General features: G+C 62.8%; 1 protein-coding gene across 8 annotated transcripts in view; it reads right to left on the minus strand.

Moving 5' to 3' along the window:
* LOC106731912 (uncharacterized) overlaps positions 1–23323 on the minus strand; it is a 67436-nt gene that overhangs the window by 13849 nt on the left and 30264 nt on the right. For all 8 annotated transcript variants that reach the window (XM_075899002.1, XM_075899005.1, XM_075899006.1 and 5 more), the window contains 8 exons: positions 21926–21989; positions 17081–18214; positions 13033–13249; positions 10032–10189; positions 8646–8747; positions 5930–6127; positions 4662–5212; positions 3570–3834 (listed from right to left, as the gene is read on the minus strand). In XM_075899002.1, coding sequence (XP_075755117.1) covers positions 3570–3834; positions 4662–5212; positions 5930–6127; positions 8646–8747; positions 10032–10189; positions 13033–13249; positions 17081–17960 — 2371 coding nt within the window. In that variant the 5' untranslated portion in view covers positions 17961–18214; positions 21926–21989. The remainder of the gene's footprint in view (positions 1–3569; positions 3835–4661; positions 5213–5929; positions 6128–8645; positions 8748–10031; positions 10190–13032; positions 13250–17080; positions 18215–21925; positions 21990–23323) is intronic.

The raw sequence follows: 23323 nt of genomic DNA on the forward strand, positions 1-23323 counted from the left end.
ACTTTAACAGGATACAAAAAAGAGCGAGATAGATTCATGGAGGTTAGGTCCATCAATGGCTATTAGCTAGGATGGGTAGGAATGGTGTCCCTAGCCTCTGTTTGTCTGGAGATGGGTAACAGGGGAGGGATCACATGATGATTCCATGTTCTGTTCACTCCCTCTGGGGCACCTGGTGCTGGCCACTGTGGGCAGACAGGATACTGGGCTAGATGGACCTTTGGTATGACCCAGTCTGGCTGCTCTTATGTTCTTAATGCATATGACATGGAAAAAGCAACCGCTGCCTCTTCCCCATGCCAGGTCGGGGGCAGCGGCACTGCAGGGGGCTGGCTCATAGAGCTCCTTATACAAGTCTAAGCGAGTGTAGTGCCAACGAGAGAGTTAAGGGCCTTCTGTTTCTCCACAGAACAAGTGTAGAATCAGGATGAACTTCCTCCTAACAGCCCGGGAGGGGCAAGAGGGGAATTCTGTCTCAGAGCCCATGGATCCCTGAGGCAGACGGCTCGGTGCCAGGCGGAGCAAAAGAGGAATTCTGTCCCCGGGGCCCATGGATCCCAGAGGAAAACGGCTCGGTGCCTTAAGGAGGAAGAGGGGAATTCTGTCCCCAGGGCCCATGGATCCCTGAGGCAGACGGCTCGGTGCCTTAAGGAGGAAGAGGGGAATTCTGTCCCCAGGGCCCATGGATCCCTGAGGCAGACGGCTCGGTGCCTTAAGGAGGAAGAGGGGAATTCTGTCCCCAGGGCCCATGGATCCCTGAGGCAGACGGCTCGGTGCCTTACGGGGGAAGAGGGGAATTCTGTCCCCAGGGCCCATGGATCCCTGAGGCAGACGGCTCGGTGCCTTACGGGGGAAGAGGGGAATTCTGTCCCGGGGCCCATGGATCCCTGAGGCAGACGGCTCGGTGCCTTACGGGGGAAGAGGGGAATTCTGTCCCCAGGGCCCATGGATCCCTGAGGCAGACGGCTCGGTGCCTTACGGGGGAAGAGGGGAATTCTGTCCCCAGGGCCCATGGATCCCTGAGGCAGACGGCTCGGTGCCTTACGGGGGAAGAGGGGAATTCTGTCCCCGGGGCCCATGGATCCCTGAGGCAGACGGCTCGGTGCCTTACGGGGGAAGAGGGGAATTCTGTCCCCGGGGCCATGGATCCCTGAGGCAGACGGCTCGGTGCCTTACGGGGGAAGAGGGGAATTCTGTCCCCAGGGCCCATGGATCCCTGAGGCAGACGGCTCGGTGCCTTACGGGGGAAGAGGGGAATTCTGTCCCCGGGGCCATGGATCCCTGAGGCAGACGGCTCAGTGCCTTACGGGGGAAGAGGGGAATTCTGTCCCCGGGGCCATGGATCCCTGAGGCAGACGGCTCGGTGCCTTACGGGGGAAGAGGGGAATTCTGTCCCCGGGGCCATGGATCCCTGAGGCAGACGGCTCGGTGCCTTACGGGGGAAGAGGGGAATTCTGTCCCCGGGGCCATGGATCCCTGAGGCAGACGGCTCGGTGCCTTACGGGGGAAGAGGGGAATTCTGTCCCCAGGGCCCATGGATCCCTGAGGCAGACGGCTCAGTGCCTTACGGGGGAAGAGGGGAATTCTGTCCCCAGGGCCCATGGATCCCTGAGGCAGACGGCTCGGTGCCTTAAGGAGGAAGAGGGGAATTCTGTCCCCAGGGCCCATGGATCCCTGAGGCAGACGGCTCGGTGCCTTACGGGGGAAGAGGGGAATTCTGTCCCCAGGGCCCATGGATCCCTGAGGCAGACAACTCGGTGCCATACGGGGGAAGAGGGGAATTCTGTCCCCGGGGCCCATGGATCCCTGAGGTAGACGGCTCGGTGCCTTACGGGGGAAGAGGGGAATTCTGTCCCCGGGGCCCATGGATCCCTGAGGCAGACGGCTCGGTGCCTTACGGGGAAGAGGGGAATTCTGTCTCGGGGCTCATGGATCCCTGAGGCAGACGGCTCGGTGCCTTACGGGGGAAGAGGGGAATTCTGTCCCTGGGGCCCATGGATCCCTGAGGCAGACGGCTCGGTGCCTTAAGGAGGAAGAGGGGAATTCTGTCCCCAGGGCCCATGGATCCCTGAGGCAGACGGCTCGGTGCCTTAAGGAGGAAGAGGGGAATTCTGTCCCCGGGGCCCATGGATCCCTGAGGCAGACGGCTCGGTGCCTTACGGGGGAAGAGGGGAATTCTGTCCCTGGGGCCCATGGATCCCTGAGGCAGACAGCTCGGTGCCTTACGGGGGAAGAGGGGAATTCTGTCTCGGGGCCCATGGATCCCTGAGGAAAACGGCTCGGTGCCTTACGGGGGAAGAGGGGAATTCTGTCTCGGGGCCCATGGATCCCTGAGGCAGACGGCTCGGTGCCTTACGGGGGAAGAGGGGAATTCTGTCCCCGGGGCCCATGGATCCCTGAGGCAGACGGCTCGGTGCCTTAAGGAGGAAGAGGGGAATTCTGTCCCCGGGGCCCATGGATCCCTGAGGCAGACGGCTCGGTGCCTTACGGGGGAAGAGGGGAATTCTGTCCCTGGGGCCCATGGATCCCTGAGGCAGACGGCTCGGTGCCTTACGGGGGAAGAGGGGAATTCTGTCCCCGGGGCCCATGGATCCCTGAGGCAGACGGCTCGGTGCCTTAAGGAGGAAGAGGGGAATTCTGTCCCCGGGGCCCATGGATCCCTGAGGCAGACGGCTCGGTGCCTTACGGGGGAAGAGGGGAATTCTGTCCCTGGGGCCCATGGATCCCTGAGGCAGACGGCTCGGTGCCTTACGGGGGAAGAGGGGAATTCTGTCTCGGGGCCCATGGATCCCTGAGGAAAACGGCTCGGTGCCTTACGGGGGAAGAGGGGAATTCTGTCTCGGGGCCCATGGATCCCTGAGGCAGACGGCTCGGTGCCTTACGGGGGAAGAGGGGAATTCTGTCTCGGGGCTCATGGATCCCTGAGGCAGACGGCTCGGTGCCTTACGGGGGAAGAGGGGAATTCTGTCCCTGGGGCCCATGGATCCCTGAGGCAGACAGCTCGGTGCCTTACGGGGGAAGAGGGGAATTCTGTCTCGGGGCCCATGGATCCCTGAGGCAGACGGCTCGGTGCCTTACGGGGGAAGAGGGGAATTCTGTCTCGGGGCTCATGGATCCCTGAGGCAGACGGCTCGGTGCCTTACGGGGGAAGAGGGGAATTCTGTCCCTGGGGCCCATGGATCCCTGAGGCAGACAGCTCGGTGCCTTACGGGGGAAGAGGGGAATTCTGTCTCGGGGCCCATGGATCCCTGAGGCAGACGGCTCGGTGCCTTACGGGGGAAGAGGGGAATTCTGTCTCGGGGCCCATGGATCCCTGAGGCAGACGGCTCGGTAGGGAGAGTAGCTCCTGTCCATAAGGCACTTAACTGAACCCCTCAATCTGTTTTGCATCGGCTACCAAACAGCTCACTGAAAGCTCCTGCCCGCAGACCAAAGGCTTTGTAGCCCGTTTCCCTCCTTTCAGCCCCTTGTCTCCACCCAGCTGTCCCCCCAGAACCGGCCTTCTGGACTTCACCCGCCAAGAGAGCCCGATTCGAGGCTCAGCACCTGCGTGCAGTTGTCAGCCTTACCAGGGCCAGGCGCTTCCGCTGGTGCCAGCACAAACAGCCCCGTGGCCCCAATCGTGCCCTGCAGCGGGATGCGGGCGTAGGCGTTGCCATCCTGCCCAGAGTAGAACACCAGGGTGTAGCCTCTCAGGGGGGCTCCGGGTTTCCCCTTCAGCTCAACGAAGAGGGCAGTGCCATTGGCCAGGCTCAGCTCGTTGAGTAGCAAGGCCGGGGCCGGGGCGGAGGCGTTGGCACAGGCGTTCTCCCCAAATGGCGTTGTCACAGTCACCTTGCAGAGACAGAGACACCAGCCCATGAGGGCCAGGGGACCCTTCGACCCACTTCCCGTTAGGTGGCTTGGATTTCCCCACCCCACAGCTGCAGCCTGACTCCCCACTGGAATGGGGCCCACAGCACAGGTGTGGCTTCTCCTCCCAGCATGGCAGCAGCAGGGCCTCCCCACAGCCAGGCCCGCCAATGGGGGGGGGACCAATTCAAAGGGGCCCAGAGCTCCCGGCCTCCTCCCCTTTGAATTGTCACCAGAGCAGCGTGCCAAGTGCTGCAGGTGGCTCTGAGGGCCTGAGGGTCGCGCCATGGTGTGGGCTGACTGCCCTTGGCCCCACTTGTGTCTGAGGCTGTGCCCCTCCCCACACACCTCTTGGCCTGGGGCCCATGGAGGTGGTCAGGCACCCCCATCCGAGATCTCTCGCAGCCACCATCGCATGCCAGTTGCATCGTGGGTGGGCGCCTGTCGGGGGTGGGATAATTATCTTTCCCACCCAGCAGAGCTCCTGTCTCCTGCCCTCCTGAGTCTTCTCGGGCTGGCAGATGGGTGGCTGCGCACAAATCCCTCTGTAAGGACACTGGACAGCGTCCCAGGGCGGCGAACATCCTCCCGGCGCAGGGACATGGCACCATGCGGGGCCAGAGAGGGAACCTCTGCCCTGGCTGCTCTACATTAACCCTTTGATTGGCAAAGGGCAGGGGTGGCGCCATCAGGTGGTAAGAAGAGGGAGTGGGCGTGAGCCAAACTCAGAGGGCCCAGGCGCTGTGCGAGGCCGCAGGGCTGCAGGGAACACAGCTGAGACCCGCCCACGCAGAGCGAATGCCTCTTACCTGGAAGCTGCTGTGGAGTCTGGGGCTCTGGCTGTTACACCGGCTCAGAGACTCGTCCTGGCTGCTGTGGGAGTTATCTTCATACAGGATGCTCTGCCCTGGGGTCAGCACTTTGAGCAGCTTGTCTGCCCTGTCCGACGCCCGGGACTTGTAGACCACTGCGTCCACCAGCCCTGCCTCGGTCACGGCCATGCCCATGCTGTAGGTTCGCGTGGTGCTGTGGTAGAGGGCCACGGCATCGCCCCCGTTCTGGATGGTGTTCGGAGGCAGAACAATCATGGGCCGTGGGGTCACCTCCGCGCCCCCCACCAGGAAGTAGCCCCGCGCGTCCGTATGGTAGCCCGTCAAGTTCTCCACCCTGTAGGCCTGGTTGGTTTTGCCGTTATAAAGGACCAGCCAATAACCCTGGAGGTCAAAGCGTGTTCGGCCGGTGGAGAGCAGCTCGATGTACTCCCTGTCCTCCCGGCTGCCCGGATTGTCCGGATTCACCTCGCTGATGAGCAGCGGGGCTGGGCGCGAAGGTGGCTCACTGGTCCCTTCCGACGAGGCACCTTTAAGAGGGGAGAAATAGCACCAGTCCGGCTTGCCTGGGGTGTCCCTGGCTGCAACCAGACGAGGTAAGGTACCAGGGCCTGCTGGCGCTGCACCTGGGCTGGGCATGGGTCCATGGTGTCTCTACTTCACTTGAGGACACAGGCCATGTTCAGAGAGGAGTCTCTGGCCAGGGGGATTGGGGACGAGCTGCGGGTTAAACGTTCACATCGCTAGGGAGAGTCCAGGCTGCCTTGGTGAACGTGCTGGGTAAGAGCTCGGCCTCACCCCACCTGCACACTCCTCCTCTCCGATCCAGTCGGACTCCCCTGCGCCGGGTGCTGGACAAGCAAGGGACAGAGCACAGGCCCTGCCTTGCAGCAGCCGAGATTCCCCCTCGCCGCCCTGTGAGCCCCAGGCAGGTGTAACAAGCACCCTGGCCCTGAGGAACATCGCTAAATGTTTGGCACCAGGGACCCCCACAGCGACGCCCTCACGCGTGAGCACGTGGGCGTGACGAGTCCAGGGCACACCTGGCCTCTGAGCGACACGCCTGCGTTCTGCTCCAGCACACCCAAAAGAGACCTCCGACTTCCCTGCCCCCTCAGCCCCGGCGACCAGCGGCGCCAGGGCTTGCCAGCTAAGCCGAGGACATAGCACGGAGAGAATCCTTCTGGAGGAGCCAGAGAGAGCCCGCTCCAGCAGCCCAGTCTCTCCACTCAGCAAGATGCGGGTACCTGGAGGAGACGCTGTGACATTAGCATCTTTGGAACAGGCCTTTTCCATGGTGGCATTCCAGCTGCTGAACCCTGCTGCTCTGGGGCTCTCCAGGACGCTGGCGAAGGCCTGACCCAGGCTGCTCAGCTGCGCCGCTGACTTGGCAGTCAGGAGTCCGGTGAACACAAGCTCTGCACTCTGGCAGGTTGCAACAGGCTCTGAAGAGCAAAGCAGAGAGCTGCATCAGCCGAGCCACAACTGCCGTCCAGTGCATCGACTCCCTCCGCCCGCTCCCCTCCGGCACGTCGACTCGCTCCGCCCGCTCCCCTCCCCTCCGGCGCATCGACTCCCTCCGCCTGCTCCCCTCCGGCGCGTCGACTCCCTCCACCCGCTCCCTTCCGGCGCGTCGACTCCTCTGCCCGCTCCCCTCCCCTCCGGCGCGTCGACTCCCTCCGCCCCGCTCCCTTCCGGCGCGTCGACTCCCTCTGCCCGCTCCCCTCCCCTCCCCTCCGGCACGTCGACTCCCTCTGCCCGCTCCCCTCCCCTCCGGCGCATCGACTCCCTCCGCCCCGCTCCCTTCCGGCGCGTCGACTCCCTCCGCCCGCTCCCCTCCCCTCCGGCGCGTCGACTCCCTCCGCCCGCTCCCCTCCCCTCCAGCGCGTCGACTCCCTCCGCCCGCTCCCCTCCCTTTTGGCGCGTCGACTCCCTCCGCCCGCTCCCCTCTACCCACTCCCCTGCGGCATATCGACTCCCTCCGCCGGCTCCCTTCCGGCACGTCGACTCCCTCCGCCCGCTCCTTTCCGGCGCGTCGACTCCCTCCGCCCGCTCCCCTCCGGCGCGTCGACTCTCTCCGCCCGCTCCCCTCCGGCACGTTGACTCCCTCCGCCCGCTCCCCTATACCCACTCCCCTGCGGCATATCGACTCCCTCCGCCCGCTCCCCTCCGGCGCGTCGACTCCCTCCGCCCGCTCCCCTCCGGCGCGTCGACTCCCTCCGCCCGCTCCCTTCCGGCACGTCGACTCCCTCCACCCGCTCCCCTCCAGCGCGTTGACTCCCTCCGCCCGCTCCCCTCCGGCACGTTGACTCCCTCCGCCTGCTCCCCTCCGGAGCGTTGACTCCCTCCGCCCGCTCCCCTCTGCCCGCTCCCCTGTGACATATCGACACCCTCCGCCCCGCTCCCCTCCGGCACGTCGACTCCCTCCGCTCCGCTCCCCACCGGTGCGTCGACTCCCTCCGCCCGCTCCCTTCCGGCACGTCGACTCCCTCCACCCGCTCCCCTCCAGCGCGTCGACTCCCTCCGCCCGCTCCCCTCCCCTCCGGCGCGTCGACTCCCTCCACCCGCTCCCCTCCAGCGCGTCGACTCCCTCCGCCCGCTCCCCTCCCTTCCAGCGCGTCGACTCCCTCCGCCCGCTGCCTTCCGGCGCGTCGACTCCCTCCGCCCGCTCCCCTCCGGCACGTCGACTCCCTCCGCCCGCTCCCCTCCGGCGCGTCGACTCCCTCTGCCCGCTCCCTTCCGGCGCGTCGACTTCCTCCGCCCCCTCCCCTCCGGCGCGTCGACTCCCTCCGCCCGCTCCCCTCCGGGGTGTCGATTCCCTCCGCCCGCTCCCCTCCGGGGCATCGATTCCCTCCGCCCCCTCCCCTCCGGGGTGTCGATTCCCTCCGCCCCCTCCCCTCCGGGGCGTCGACTCCCTCCGCCCGCTCCCCTCCGGGGCGTCGACTCCCTCTGCCCGCTCCCCTCCGGGGCGTCGACTCCCTCCGCCCGCTCCCCTCCGGGGTGTCGATTCCCTCCGCCCGCTCCCTTCCGGCGCGTCGACTCCCTCCGCCCGCTCCCTTCCGGCGCGTCGACTCCCTCTGCCCTCTCCCTTCCGGCGCGTCGACTCCCTCTGCCCTCTCCCTTCCGGCGCGTCGACTCCCTCTGCCCTCTGCCCTCTCCCCTCCGGGGCGTCGACTCCCTCTGCCCGCTCCCCTCCGGGGTGTTGATTCCCTCTGCCCGCTCCCCTCCGGGGCTAGCTTCCAGCCGCAGAATTTGGCAAGAGAATCTGAAGGGAGCAAGCACCAAACAGGCTTCACAGACCTTCCGCCTGCCTGGAGCAGCGCTCTGTGCTGCAGCTCATGGGGCACCCAGACTAGCTGCTTCCTTTCACACCACGCCTGTCCTTGCACTTCAGCCCCTGCCAGCTGCCCAGCCGCAGTGTGGCTGGGCCCCCCCGCAGGTGAGCAAACTTGCCCTGGTCCAGGCTGTTGACAGACTTGTGGTCAGGTTCTGTGCGCCACGTGCTGCCTGGAGGGTCACTACACAGGGACTGCTGCTGCCACACAGCTGAACTTGGGCAGAGCCATAACCTGGTCCCCAGTGCACGTCAAGGAGGAAGCCTGAGAAAGAAAATCTAGCCTCTGTCAATTACCGTCCTGTTTACAGGACCGAGGTCACCTCCCTCCTGCAGCAGCTGTGTGGCGGGGGTGGGGACCCATGCACTGGGACTTTCTCTCAAAGCTACCTGAGGCCCCGGGTCTAGCCAGGTGACATGAGGAACCCCCACCGCACAGGTCTGGGGGACAGGAAAGGCTCAGGGATGGCCTAGCAGGGACAGCAGTAGGTCAGGACTAAAATGCATTGGCAGAGCTATCTATGGGACTATGTGGCCCCAGCCATCGCTTCAGCAGCAAATTCCCCCATGCCCACCAGTGAAGCCAGGTGCCACCCCTGGCCAGTCAGGGTCCAAGACCCCACACTCACCTTTCAAGTACACAACAGACGCGCCACAGCGACACAGCTCGTCAAGGGCCTGGGCTAGAGCCGTCTGTATCTCCCGGGCTCCCGGGAGCTGCCGGTGGCAATCTGAGAAACAGAGATTGGGTGAGAGCCGAAGGCGTGAAGAGCCACACGTTCAAGGTTCTCACCAGCTGGCGCGTCCCAGCTGCCGGTGCATGTGTACCCGCTGCAGCCCTGCCCTCAGTCAGAGCCCCAGAGGGCCAGCGCGCCGCCTTGCATGGAGCACAGCCACACGGAGGCTCAGCCTGGAATCCGTTTGCCGAGGGGAGCGGGAGCGAGAAGCCCCTTTGGGGGATGAGGTCATGAAGAACAGACGCCAGCAGCAGCCATCTCCAGGTGAACTGCACCCGGTGTGAACGGCTGAACCCAGCCAGTGCGATCGCCCGGCTTCCAGACCCTGCTGCTTTCCTGCAGATCTCTGCCTGGAGAGACAGGCCTGGGGTCATCGCCCCCATCACGTGCCTCAAGGGCTGCCGGTCTGGGGCACGCATCAGGAAACCTCATTTCTAGCCCCAGCCTGGCAGTACCTCCAGGCACTAGCTTAAGCTAGGCGCTTCCCCACCCAAACCTTCTGTGAGCCCCATGGCAGGACTCCCTGCCTGTCCTGGAGGGGCTGCTTTTCAAAGAACCGGGGGATGGTGCCTGGCTGCTGCTGGGCAGGGTGTCCGCCTAGGCTGGTATCCTAACGGTCCTTCCTGGCCTTGAAATCCTGAGACTTGCTGGACCTCAGTTTCTGCACCTGTGAAGTGGGGATAATGCTGCCTCCTCCCAGCCCAAGGGGTTTACCTTTGCAAAGGGCTTTGCAAGCTACACACAGACACAGGACGAGCTATTAGCCGCTGCAAGAGCGGACGCCTGCTCTGCCTCAGACCTTACGGGGGTGTCAGCTTCGGTCCTCTGGGAGGACACAGCGGGGCTCTGCCTTGCCAGCAGGGACGTGGCAGTGTGGGCATGAACTCCACCCTTGTGCAGACCGGGCTTACGCACCCGTGACGCCCAGGGGGCTCGGGGCATGTCAGTGCCAGCGCTCCACACGGGGCGAGTGTCACCTTTGAGGCCAAACGTGGGACTCCACCATACTTCTTTTAACACCCCGGTTGGGGGGGCGATGCCCCTCCCGCTCTCCCTGGGCTCCGAGCTGGGACAACGGGGAGAAGAGGAGCGGGGCGTGTGGTGATCACGATGCTGCGGGACGAGGCTGAATGCCTCGTGCTAAGCCCAGTGCTGGCGTCACAGGCGCCCTGGTAGCATGAGCCCCCCCAGGATGCAGGGGAGGAGCTGAAGTCTTGGGGGCTCTGGCAGGCTAGAAAGGAGACTGGTAGGGCTCTCCCTGGGGGAGCTAGGACCCACCTGCTACCCGGAGGCAGAGGGAGACGGCCTGACTGAAGCGGCTGCTGGGACAGTCATTGAGCTGTCTGGGGGTGGGGCTGCCGAGGGTGAAGATGGAGGAGTCCCGGGTCACAGAGCAGCAGCTGCACCGGCTCACGGACACGTTGCCCGGCTGGTGGCTGCAGGGGCAGAGACACAAATGAGAAGGAAGAACATGGGACCTGCAGCCCGGCTGCTGGCGCTTGGCTCTCTGGTACGGAGCCGCCCTGCTGCCGCCCACACCTGCTCTAGGGGCCAGGGGAGGCTGCCCCCCCCATGGCCCCCGCTCACTGGACCTCTCAAGCTGCAGCGAGTAGTGTCACCGGTGCAGCCTTCCCCTCCAGGGACGGGCGCTGGGAGCCTGAGCCAGTGTGCACCCTGCCCAGGGCGGAGCCACCTCCAGCCCGGGGGGTCCCTGCCTCCAGCCCGGGGGGGGGGGGGTCCCTGCCTCCAGCCCGGAGGGGGGGTCTCTGCCTCCAGCCCGGGGGGGGGGGTCCCTGCCTCCAGCCCGGAGGGGGGGTCCCTGCCTCCAGCCCGGGGGGGGGGTCCCTGCCTCCAGCCCAGGGGGGGGGGGTCCCCTGCCTCCAGCCCGGGGGGGGGGTCCCTGCCTCCAGCCCGGAGGGGGGGTCCCTGCCTCCAGCCCGGGGGGGTGTCCCCTGCCTCCAGCCCGGGGGGGGGGGGTCCCTGCCTCCAGCCCGGGGGGGGGGGTCCCCTGCCTCCAGCCCGGGGGGGGGGGTCCCTGCCTCCAGCCCGGGGGGGGGGGTCCCCTGCCTCCAGCCCGGGGGGGGGGTCCCTGCCTCCAGCCCGGGGGGGGGGGGTCCCTGCCTCCAGCCCGGGGGGTCCCTGCCTCCAGCCCGGGGAGGGGTCTCTGCCTCCAGCCCGGGGGGGGGGGTCCCTGCCTCCAGCCTGGGGGGGTCCCTGCCTCCAGCCCGGGGGGGGGGGGGGTCCCTGCCTCCAGCCCGGGGGGGGGGGGTCCCTGCCTCCAGCCCGGGGGGGGGTCTCTGCCTCCAGCCCGGGGGGGGGTCCCTGCCTCCAGCCCAGGGGGGGTCCCTGCCTCCAGCCCGGGGGGGGGGGGGGTCCCTGCCTCCAGCCCGGGGGGTCCCTGCCTCCAGCCCGGGGGGGGTCCCTGCCTCCAGCCCAGGGGGGGGGGGTCCCTGCCTCCAGCCCGGGGGGGGGGTCCCTGCCTCCAGCCCAGGGGGGGTCCCTGCCTCCAGCCCGGGGGGGGGGGGGGTCCCTGCCTCCAGCCCGGGGGGTCCCTGCCTCCAGCCCGGGGGGGGTCCCTGCCTCCAGCCCGGGGGGGGGGGGTCCCTGCCTCCAGCCCGGGGGGGGGGGTCTCTGCCTCCAGCCCAGGGGGGGGGGTCCCTGCCTCCAGCCCGGGGGGGGGGGGGGTCTCTGCCTCCAGCCCGGGGGGGGGGGGTCTCTGCCTCCAGCCCGGGGGGGGGGGTCCCTGCCTCCAGCCCGGGGGGGGGGTCTCTGCCTCCAGCCCGGGGGGGGGGTCTCTGCCTCCAGCCCGGGGGGGGGGGGGTCCCTGCCTCCAGCCCGGGGGGGGGGTCCCTGCCTCCAGCCCAGGGGGGGTCCCTGCCTCCAGCCCGGGGGGGGGGGGGGTCCCTGCCTCCAGCCCGGGGGGTCCCTGCCTCCAGCCCGGGGGGGGTCCCTGCCTCCAGCCCGGGGGGGGGGGTCTCTGCCTCCAGCCCAGGGGGGGGGGGTCCCTGCCTCCAGCCCGGGGGGGGGGGTCTCTGCCTCCAGCCCGGGGGGGGGGGGTCCCTGCCTCCAGCCCGGGGGGGGGGTCTCTGCCTCCAGCCCGGGGGGGGGGGTCTCTGCCTCCAGCCCGGGGGGGGGGTCTCTGCCTCCAGCCCGGGGGGGGGGGGTCTCTGCCTCCAGCCCGGGGGGGGGGTCCCTGCCTCCAGCCCGGGGGGGGGGTCTCTGCCTCCAGCCCGGGGGGGGGGTCCCTGCCTCCAGCCTGGGGGGGTCCCTGCCTCCAGCCCGGGGGGGGTGTCCCTGCCTCCAGCCCGGGGGGGGGGGTCCCTGCCTCCAGCCTGGGGGGGTCCCCTGCCTCCAGCCCGGGGGGGGGGTCCCTGCCTCCAGCCTGGGGGGGTCCCTGCCTCCAGCCCGGGGGGGGGGGTCCCTGCCTCCAGCCTGGGGGGGTCCCTGCCTCCAGGGACTGAGACGGGAGCTCCTTGCGCCGGGTCTCAGAGTCCAGCCCAGGAGCTGGCGGGTGGCCAGGGTGGGAGACTGGGACCAAAGCAGCTACACATGAAGCCAGGCCCCAGGGCCCGAGGGTGGAGCCCAGCGCGTGAAGGGCTGCAGGGGTCCAGGCGCGTTGCTCTGAGGAGCAGGGCTCCCTTCTGGCCGGGGCAGACCCTGCTGCACGTGCGGGGGGGGGGGGGGTCCGAGATGCACCCTGCCCGACCCGGGGGTCAGCGACAAGTAGCTGTGACTCAAGAGCCCTGGCTGGGTCCCTCTGGACCCCCCTCCTGGACAGAGGGACCGATCTCCACGGGCGCCAGGGCCTTCTCTTCAGCCAGCCAGGAGCACTCAGTCCCAGGTCCAGACGAGGCTTCTAACCCACCTGGCCAGGCCGTTCCCCAGCCGGTCCCCCCTCCACGCCACCGGCTGCCCATGCCTCTCCCGCAAGCAGGGGTGCCCGTCAGTTCAGTCCCTCCGTCGCCGCATTGGCGCTACTGACCGAGACGCCCACGTTTAGTGCTCCAGCGTCTCCTTCGGAACGAGGGCAGGGCAGAAAACGGGGCCAGTGGCTGAGCAGGGTCGAGATGGGCCGCTGAGTTCCAGTCCAGACTCGGGATCAAAGGGGAGACTGGCAAGTCAAGCAGCCGGAGAGAGGCCGGTGCGTGGTGAGGCCACCGTGGGGCTGAACGGAAAAGGGGCCTCTCCCAGGTGACGGAGACCTTCTCGGGGGTCTGCTCTTGCCCTAGAAGAGCCGAAACCAGCCCCAAAGCTCCTCCCCACTGAGCTGCCTTCTCACCTGTGAGTCTCGAGGGCAGGCCTCCCCGGGGTCAGGATCTCCAGGAGCTCTGGGTCTGCGCTCCCCTGGCGCACGTACACTAAAGCATCCAGCAGGTTGGTAGCAGATGCTGCTCCCCCCACGGGGAAGCTGCTGCTGTTTCCGGCATACAGGGCGATGGCTTGGGGGCCAGTGCCGAGGAGAGGGCTGCTGGAGTTTGGCGGGAACGGCAGGTCAGCTGCACCACAGGGAGGGTGGAGAAAGAGGGACAAGGAAGAAAAAAGATGCCCACAGGCAACAACTCAGCAGGGAATTCACAGAGCAGCAGATCACAGCCCTTAGCGCAGGGCGAGTGGATTTCAGAGTCTGGCCCCACCCTTTGCAGCTGCTACAAAGCGCTTTCTTTTGGGCTGCTGAGCCCAAAGGTGGGTTGTGGGGGGCAGTTTCTGCACAGCTGGTCTCTGCTTGCGTAAGGAGACAAACCTGCCCCGCGCTCTGCTCAGACAATCAACACGCTCAAAACAGAAAAAGAAGTTCTGATGTGATTTTATTCAGACTTGGCCTAACTCTCAATGAGATCTGCAGACCCAGGCAAGCCCGAAAGCTGAATATATGGTTCTTATCACACATAGTTGCTTAAGAAATTCCATCTGCACTCTGTGATTGCATATCAACATGTGAGGGTCTGGTAGAGGCAGAGGGTGATGCTAAGGGTCAAAGTTCAGCCTTCATTTTGATGCATTTCCTCATCCCCTGCTCCTCCTTATGGTGGTGATGACATTACTGTATTTCACTTGCGAGCTAATCCCCACTGCAGGAGGTAGAATGTTATAATATTCCTCTAGCACTTTCAACCAGCGACTCTTCGGCCACGTCTAGACTGCAAGCCTCTTTCGAGAGAGGCTTTTTCGGAAGATACTTTCAAAAAATCCTCTTTTGAAAAAGAGCGTCTAGACTGCAACTGGTACTTTCGAAAAAGCAAGCCGCTTTTTCGAAAGAGCGCACACAGGCAGTCTGGATGCTCTCTTTTGAAAAAGCACAGTGTGCATTATATAGCGCCTTTTTTCAAAAGAGCACTTTCGAAAAAAGGCGTTCTTCCTCATAAAACAGGGTTTTCCACAGTCGAAAAAACTGCCGCATTCTTTCGATTTACTTTCGAAGGAACGCAGCAGCAGTCTAGACGCAGGGGCAGTTTTTTTGAGAAAAGGCCACTTTTTTCAAAAAAACCCTGTAGTCTAGACACGCCCTCCAAGTGCAAGACATTAAGGCTGTGTTTAAACTACACCCCTCTGTTGGCAGAGGGATGTAAATGAAGCACTTTGAAAGTGCAAATGAAGCGGGGATTTAAATATTCCACGCTTCATTTGCATAATTGCATCATGGCGCTGTTTTGAACAAGCACCATTTCGAAACTGAAACCGTGGTTTAGACGTGGTTTTTTCCACAAAGGAGCACTTTTTCGAAAGAACCTATACTCACCCCATCTACACTGCAGTTTCAGTTTCAAAATGGCGCTTGTTCGAAACAGCACCATGACACGACTATGCAAATGAAGCGTGGGATATTTAAATCCCCGCTTGATTTGCACTTTCGAAGTGCTTCATTTGCAGCCCTCCGGCGACAGAGGGGTGTGGGTCAGACGCAGCCTGAGGAATGAAACCTCGGTGCTGGGAAAAGGCAGGGAAGTCCAGTCCCTGATTGGCAGCTGGGAACAAGCACCGGAGACTGGAGCTCTTGAGGGGGGCCACGGTGAGGCTCAGTGACAGAGCTGCCACACAATCCCTACTCCTGGGCTTTGCCTACTAAGTTGGGCGGCACCGTGGAATAAGGCCTGGCCACGGCTCTATTTTCCTAGTGGGGGCACTGGGGCCTAGACCCAGCCTACATTTCAAAGGAGGCTAGAGATCTGGGGCACCTCAACGTTGGTGTCTCCTTAGAGAGGCCTGATTTTGCTAAGTGTTCACTCTCTGCAACATCAGGTCCTTTAATGGTGCTTCACTGGGAGGGGCCCCAGGAATGCAGGAACCCAATATCAGTTCTCTTTTGAAAATCTTATACCCCTAAAAAATAAAAACTAGGAACCCCGTAAGACATATGGGCCAAAAGTGGCCAACGTCTCACCTGAAACAGACCCTCTCCACAGTATCTCCTACTGCTGTCCCGGGGAACTGGTTTCATAGTGACTCAAGAGTCCCTTGCTGATCTAACAGCAGTCAACGTATTCCAAGGGCCTCACACCCCACCGGGCTATCCCTGCTTAGCTTGAGTCAGCAGGAGTTCACAGCCAGAGGTAGCTGGAATCCCCTTCGCTTTTTCACAGTCCTCAAACTCCATGAAAGTGCAGGTGGTCCTGGTGTAAGTTTAAAGCACCATCTTTCTGAAGGAAAGCGGACACCGAGAACAGACTGCCAGCCGTCTGAAATTCAGCAAGAGAAGCAGAAATTATTTGGAATGACTAGTCTTAAAGAGAGGTGGGTGACCTAAAAACCTGTTTTACCTGCTGTTGCTGTAAGTAGGACAAAGTTACTATGGAAGAAGAGAGGTCCCTTGACCTTTTTCAGTCAACTCTGTGCACTTAGCAGCACTTTCAGTTTCCTCTTTACTCAGTTGCCACATTCGTGTGAGTCTGTCTGTCCGTTGTACGGAGACACAAATCTAAGTTCATATATGGCTTTGACTCTTGTGGTATCTAGCGTCTCACAGCCTTTGAGGTGCTTATCTGCACACCACATCCTCCCGGAAGGACAGGCCGTCACGAAGCCCTTCTCCGTGCCTCAGTGTCTCAACTGGAAGAGGCTTGTCCGGGTCACACAGGAAGTTTGTGGCAGAGAGGGAATTGAGTTCCAGGCCAGCAATCTAACCACTAAACCATCCTTCTTCCCAACACACACACCAGCCCACGAAGGCAGAACCACAGTGCTTGGGAGGAGGATTCAGGCAGAGGGCCTGCGTCCCATTCTGCTCCTCTGCGATGCACAGGTATCCGAAGGGACGTCTCTTCTTCCACTGTAACTCTGCCCTTCTTACAGCAACATTCAACATGTCTCTAGAAAACGAGTCGTGCCAAATAGTCTCTACTTCTCTTGCCAGATTTCAAACAGCCAGAGTCCTCGTTTTCCTCCGATGTCGCCTAACTCTAAGGGCACCTCTATGCTGCACGAAATAGCCACGCTCCGTCTACACAAGCTGCCCGTTATTTCGAAATAACAGGCGCTCTATTTGGGCATCCCGGTAACCCTCATTCCACAAGGGATAAGGGAGGTCTCGAAATAGCACGTTACTCCAAAATCTGGCGCTGCGTAGACACGCCAAATTTCAAAATACGTTATTTTGACATAGAGTCAAAATACGATGAGCAGTTTGCAGCGCGCTCGTTGCACGTCGCATTTTGAGTTGAGGGTGCTGCGCAGATGCACCTAAGCGACTGGTCGGCTTTTTAAAAAGCAGCCAGCAACTAGCAGCTGCTCTGGCGGGGCCGCCTGGGCCGCAGACGGCAGCTCTGAAAAGTCTAACGCGGTCAGGTGTTTGTGAGCCCTCACTCCCGGAGCTGCCCGAGACCTCTGCTGAGTCAGTCTCCACCGGCCAGACTCCTCTGCTCAGAGGGCCCTTTAACAAGATACTGGCTCCCCACCCATTTCTCCACAGGAAATGCAGGAAGCCAGGAGAAGTCAGCACAAGCCTAGTCTGGTAACTTTACCGCTGGCTCACAGGCGTTCCGGGCCGGGTTTCAAGGGGGGCGGGATACGTGGGACTCGCTGCCATTATTAGATGACCTCCCAAGAAGAGGGCAGTCAGCCCTGCACTACAGATGGGCAAACTGAGGTACAGTGGTGCCCACTGTCCCCAGAACTGGGGCAGAGTCTACTCCCCCCCCCCACCCCGGCACTGCTTCTCTGGAGAAAGCCAACGGCACCTCCTTCGACAGTGCCCAGAATGGGCTCCAACCTCGCTCGTGAGCCCGCTCTGGGCCTCCCCCGCTTGGGGCCCCCTCCCAGGGCGAGGACAGGACCGTGGGACTCTGCTGCCATCCCCCTGCCCCCGCCCTCAGGCGCGAAGAGTGGGATCCTACCTGGGGTTCTGGCTTGTGCAGGACCAATGAGGAATAAGCCGTCGGGAGAGGTCTTGCCATAGACGTCCATGCAGAAATACACCTCTCTGGTCCGCCCTTCGATCAGCACCAGTACCAGGTCCCTCAGGACAGTGGAGGGGGGTCCCTGGAGCTCAATGAACGCCGACTCCCCAGGCGAGCTGCCCGCGTGGACCTCGCTGATCAGCGCGGTCAGCAGGGAAGTGGGGATGCAGTGGTTCTCCTTGCCTGGGGTGGGCGTGGCCACTTGGAAGACCCACTGAGAACCTGCCCCAGGGCATCTTTCTATCGACTCGTCTGTGGTCCTGAAGGACGGGTCCTCCAGGAAAGCATCCCTGCTGGGGGTCAGCACGCTGAGCAGCGCATCTGCTCGGTCACTCCTCCTCGACGTGTGGACCAAGGCATCCACCAGTCCCTCGCTGGTGACCCTCATGCCCTCCCGGCAGCTCCCCTCCCCGTGATACAGGGCAATGGCGTCAGGCCCGTTCTGGATTGTGTTCTTCGGCAAGATGACGGAGGGCCGGGGTTTCACCGTGGAAGACCCAACAAGAAAGAAGCCTTGATGATCGGTGACTGTGCCCTGGAGGTTGAGGACTTTGTAGGCTTGGTTGCCATTGCCATTGTAAAAGACCAGGCAGTAGCCATCCAAGGGGGCCGCTCGGCCGCTGGTGTGGTAGAGCTCCACAAACTCAGAGGTGTCTTCCCCCGGGTTGTCTGCGTTGAGCTCGTTTATCAGGAGGGAGTGCTCTGTCTTCTGCTCCCGGGGGCTCCGGAGGAGGTCCCGAGCCGCTGCCTCCCAAAGCAACATGCACAGCAGCACCCCGGTGGCCACCAGCCGCCTGGCTGCAGTGGCAGAGGCCATGAGCTCTCCCACGTCCTGAAATTCTGGGGTTTCTATTCCAGTTCAACCCAAGAGGGTGCACGCCGGAGCGAATGGGAGTCCCGTCAGCAGCTCCGTCTCCTTGCTCAGACTGGCGGGCGAGAGAAGCCCCTAGAACCGGGCACCCACAGGAGACCCGGCGCTCTTCTGGGAGCCCAAGAGCGCAGAGTGAAGGGGAAAGGCCACATCCAGCAGCTGGAGGGGTCAGGAGGAGGAGGGACACCTCCCACCTCTCCCTTTGAAAAGAGACACGGTTACATAGGAAGGAAGGAGCTTGAAAAAAACCACAGTGGAAGCTGAGGGCATTAAACAGCCATTTGTATCCAAAGCCCCTGCTACAAAGCGGCTCCCCTGGCCCCTAAAACAGCCCCCCCCCCCCGAGGCTCTCCTAGCAAAGGCGAGTATGGAACGCGGGCAAGGGACAGTGCGGGGATGCCCCTCCAGCCAGCGCCACTCCAGCTCTGGCCGCCCCTCAGCCTGAGGAGCGAAGCGGCTCCCAAGCCAGCCGGCCTTAGCTGTGTGGGCCCCGCACAGAGCTGTGCAGCTTGCCCGTGCTCCATGGCCGCGGGGCAGCACCGCAATATTTTAGAGACGTGATTTCATACCGGCCGGCAGGCACTACTGGGATATTGCAAAGCTACTGCACACGCGGCCCCCGGCGGGAGCCAAAGCAAAGAAGTCAGTGTCATGGTCTTCTCTTGAGATGCCTTTCGTAGTGACATCCTTGGCCTGTCTCTCTCATTCAAAGTGCTGCCCTGTGGGTGGAAATGGGGTAACTATTGCCTTGCATTGAGATCGGCAGCTCCTGAGATCAGGAGCTGATAGAGGAGGTATCTGAGCCTTTAGCCATGATCTTTGAAAAATCATGGCAGACAGGGGAGATTCCAGAAGACTGGAAAAGGGCAAATATTGTGCCCATCTATAAAAAGGGGAATAAGAACAACCCAGGAAACTACAGACCGGTCAGTTTAACGTCTGTCCCAGGGAAGATAATGGAGCAGGTAATTAAGGAAATCATATGCAAACACTTGGAAGGTAATAAAGTGATAGGGATAGCCAGCATGGGTTTGTGAAGAACAAGTCATGCCAAACTAATCTGATAGCTTTCTTTGATAGGATAACGAGCCTTGTGGATAAGGGAGAAGCGGTGGATGTCATATACCTAGACTTTAGTAAGGCATTTGATACTGTCTCGCATGATATTCTTATTGATAAACTAGGCAAATATAACTTAGATAGGGCCACGATAAGGTGGGTGCATAATTGGCTGGATAACCGTAGTCAGAGAGTTGTTGTTAACGGTGCTAAATCCTGCTGGAAAGGGATAACAAGTGGAGTTCCGCAAGGGTCTGTTTTGGGACCCGTACTGTTCAATATCTTCATCAATGATGTAGATATTGGGATAGAGAGTACGCTTATTAAGTTTGCAGATGACACCAAACTGGGTGGGGTTGCAACTTCTTTGGAGGATAGGGACATAATTCAAAATGACCTTAGCAAGTTAGAGAAATGGTCAGAGGTAAACAGGATGAGGTTTAATAAAGAGAAATGCAAAGTGCTCCACTTAGCAAGGAACAATCAGTTCCATACATACAAGATGGGAAGCGACTGTCTAGGAAGGAGCATGGCGGAAAGGGATCTAGGGGTCATAGTGGACCACAAGTTGAATATGAGTCAACAGTGTGATGCTGTTGCAAAAAAAGCAAATATGATTCTAGGTTGTATCAACAGGTGTGTTGTAAACAAAACTCGTGAAGTCATTCTGCCGCTCTACTCTGCACTAGTTAGGCCTCAGCTGGAGTACTGTGTCCAGTTCTGGGCGCCACATTTCAAGAAAGATGTGGAGAAATTGGAAAGGGTACAGAGAAGAGCGACAAGAATGTTTAAAGGTCTAGAGAACATGACCTATGAAGCCAGGCTTCATGAACTGGGCTTATTTAGTTTGGAAAAAAGAAGATTAAGGGGGGACATGATAGCGGTTTTCAAATATCTAAAAGGGTGTCACAAGGAGGAAGGAGAAAATTTGTTCCTCTTGGTTTCTGAGGACAGGACAAGGAGTAATGGGCTTAAAGTGCAGCAGGGGAGGTTTAGATTGGACATTAGGAAAAAATTCCTAACTGTCAGGGTGGTCAAATATTGGAATAAATTGCCCAGGGAGGTGGTGGAATCTCCCTCTCTGGAGATATTTAAGAACAGGTTAGACAGACATCTGTCAGGGATGGTGTAGACGGAGCTTGGTCCTGCCTTGAGGGTGGGGGGCTGGACTCGATGACCTCTCGAGGTCCCTTCCAGTCCTATGATTCTATGATTCTATGACTTCAATAGGGCCTGCGTGTGGTGCAGTCTCGCCTCCATCTCTGTATCTGTGCCCAGCGGCGTGGAAGAAGCTATGTGCATAGATTTGCAACCACGCTCAAGCTGCGGCCCTCAGCACGTGCTGTGAGTATCACTGTGGCCACCGGGGCTTCCGGAGCTGAGTAGCCCTGGCGCAGAGCAAATGGCAAACTAAGGTCCTGGAACTAAGCCAGTGAATTCAGAGGCCAGCAGCGCATTGCAGGGCCTGGCAGATGCCCGTGAAGTGCCCTTGAACGGCTCTTGCACACGCTCGGTGTTCCGCTCGAAGCTCGGGCCGGCGTGTCGCCGTTAGCCAGCTCCTCTCCGGGGACCGAGCCGCAGAGCTGGGGTACAAGGAAGCGGGAGGGCGGGCATTAAGACGCAGCGGTGCCCCACGTTTCTGGGAGCCGAGCACAGCTGTGTGTGGGTCAGGACAGCTCTGCTCACAAGCCCCAGTATTAATGTCTTCCCCAAAGCGCCTGTCACCGGCTACCCCCCGGCCCTCTGGGGCCCCTGCTGGAGAACTAGGCCCTGCCACACCCTGCCCCAAAAACGCGCAGAGGAGGGTCCTCTGAGCTGCCTCGAGGGGCGGTGTCAGGGCCCAGCGGCGGGGCCAGAGGGAGTTCGGTTCCCCGCTGGAGCTGGAGGAGTGTGGCGGGCGGGGGCGGGCATGGAGGGACAGGGCAGTGCTGCAGGAGCCAGGGAAAGTGAGAAGGAGCCCTGAGCTGGTTGCTAGGACTCCATTAGGACAAGGCCCTGAGCAGTGGTGCCGACAGCCCCTGTGGGCCCCTGGGCAAGGTGGAGGGGGAGCTGGCTCTGTATTCCCAGAAGAGGCGGAGTCTCAGGCAGGAGGGGCGGGGCTTGGGCAGCCAGTCCTCCAGCCCTCAGAGCTCCCTGGGGCACACAGCGCGGTGCTCCAGCGGGGATTTAAAGAGCCCGGCGCGCCGGCTGCCACAGCAGCAGTGGTGGTGGCTGGCGCCCCAGGCGCCTTTGAATCGCCGGTCCCCGGGGGAAGCGGCCTGGAGGCTGAGGCAGCAGAAAGGGGAACTGATCTCTAGTGGCCCAGCAGGAGAGCTGCGGCCAGGAAGCCCCGTGAGGGCAAAGACGCTGTCCCCAGGGAGGGGGCCCTGCATGGCAGCTCTGTGGAGGAGGGGCATCCAGAGGGAGGGTGCTGTGCACACACTCGCCCAGGGTGCTGTCACCGTGCCTCAGCCACGGCGGGAGAGTCCTTCGCCGGCCAGGCCGTGCCCCGGCGAGCCCTGGCCCTGGCTCTCTGCAGTGAACAGGCCCAGAAGTCTCCCGACTGCGCTCAGTTCCTCTCCTTCCACCTCCTTCCACCACCCGGAGCAGCCTGGAGCCTGTCTGAGCCCCGGCCTAGGAGCTCAGCCTGACCCCCGGCCCCGCCCAGGGGACTCCCAAACTGGCCTGCCTCCCCCGCTTGGTCTCCAGCGCTCAGGAAGAGGGAGGGGCGGGGCCCGGCAGGCCCAGCTCATTTCCCTGCAGCTCAGGAGGGGGCTGGAAGAGTGAGGGCACCGGCTAGAGAGGCAGATGCCTCAGGCCCCCCCCCGCTACCTGCCACCATTCTCCCCAAAACGCAGGCTGCCCCATCTCACCTCCTTGCACCGTCCTGTGTCTTCAGCCCTCGTGAGCCCAGTGCTCTGTCTGTGACTGCAGCCCCTGTGGGAGGGAAGGGAAAATGAATGTCTGTGCTACGTGCCACTTCCTTTCCTCGGTCAGGCTGCCCCATGCGGACCTGCTCCTAAAATGCCCCATGCGGACCCGCTCCTAAAATGCCCCATGCGGACCTGCTCCTAAGCTCCCCACGGACCCGCTCCTAAGCCGCCCCATGCGGACCCGCTCCTAAGCTCCCCACGGACCCGCTCCTAAGCTGCCCACGGACCCGCTCCTAAACTCCCCACGGACCCGCTCCTAAGCTGCCCACGGACCCGCTCCTAAGCTGCCCACGGACCCGCTCCTAAGCTCCCCGCGGACCCGCTCCTAAGCTGCCCACGGACCCGCTCCTAAGCTCCCCGCGGACCCGCTCCTAAGCTCCCCACGGACCCGCTCCTAAGCTGCCCACGGACCCGCTCCTAAGCTCCCCACGGACCCGCTCCTAAGCTCCCCGCGGACCCGCTCCTAAGCTCCCCGCGGACCCGCTCCTAAGCTGCCCCATGCGGACCCGCTCCTAAGCCGCCCCATGCGGACCCGCTCCTAAACCGCCCCATGCGGACCCGCTCCTAAACCGCCCCATGCGGACCCGCTCCTAAGCTCCCCACGGACCCGCTCCTAAGCTGCCCAGGACCCGCTCCTAAGCTGCCCGGGACCCGCTCCTAAGCTCCCCGCGGACCCGCTCCTAAGCTCCCTGCGGACCCGCTCCTAAGCTCCCCGCGGACCCGCTCCTAAGCTGCCCGGGACCCGCTCCTAAGCTGCCCAGGACCCGCTCCTAAGCTCCCCGCGGACCCGCTCCTAAGCTCCCCGCGGACCCGCTCCTAAGCTCCCCGCGGACCCGCTCCTAAGCTCCCCGCGGACCCGCTCCTAAGCTCCCCGCGGACCCGCTCCTAAGCTGCCCGGGACCCGCTCCTAAGCTGCCCGGGACCCGCTCCTAAGCTCCCCGCGGACCCGCTCCTAAGCTCCCTGCGGACCCGCTCCTAAGCTCCCCGCGGACCCGCTCCTAAGCTGCCTGCGGACCCGCCCCTAAGCTCCCCATGCGGACCCGCTCCTAAGCTGCCCGGGACCTGCTCCTAAGCTCCCCGCGGACCCGCTCCTAAGCTGCCTGCGGACCCGCTCCTAAGCTCCCCATGCGGACCCGCTCCTAAGCTGCCCGGGACCTGCTCCTAAGCTCCCCGCGGACCCGCTCCTAAGCTCCCCATGCGGACCCGCTCCTAAGCTCCCCATGCGGACCCGCTCCTAAGCTGCCCACGGACCCGCTCCTAAGCTGCCCCATGCGGACCCGCTCCTAAGCTGCCCCATGCGGACCCGCTCCTAAGCTCCCCATGCGGACCCGCTCCTAA

This window comes from Pelodiscus sinensis, chromosome 16, assembly GCF_049634645.1.
Source record: "Pelodiscus sinensis isolate JC-2024 chromosome 16, ASM4963464v1, whole genome shotgun sequence".
In the NCBI taxonomy this organism is placed as follows: Eukaryota; Metazoa; Chordata; order Testudines; family Trionychidae; genus Pelodiscus; species Pelodiscus sinensis.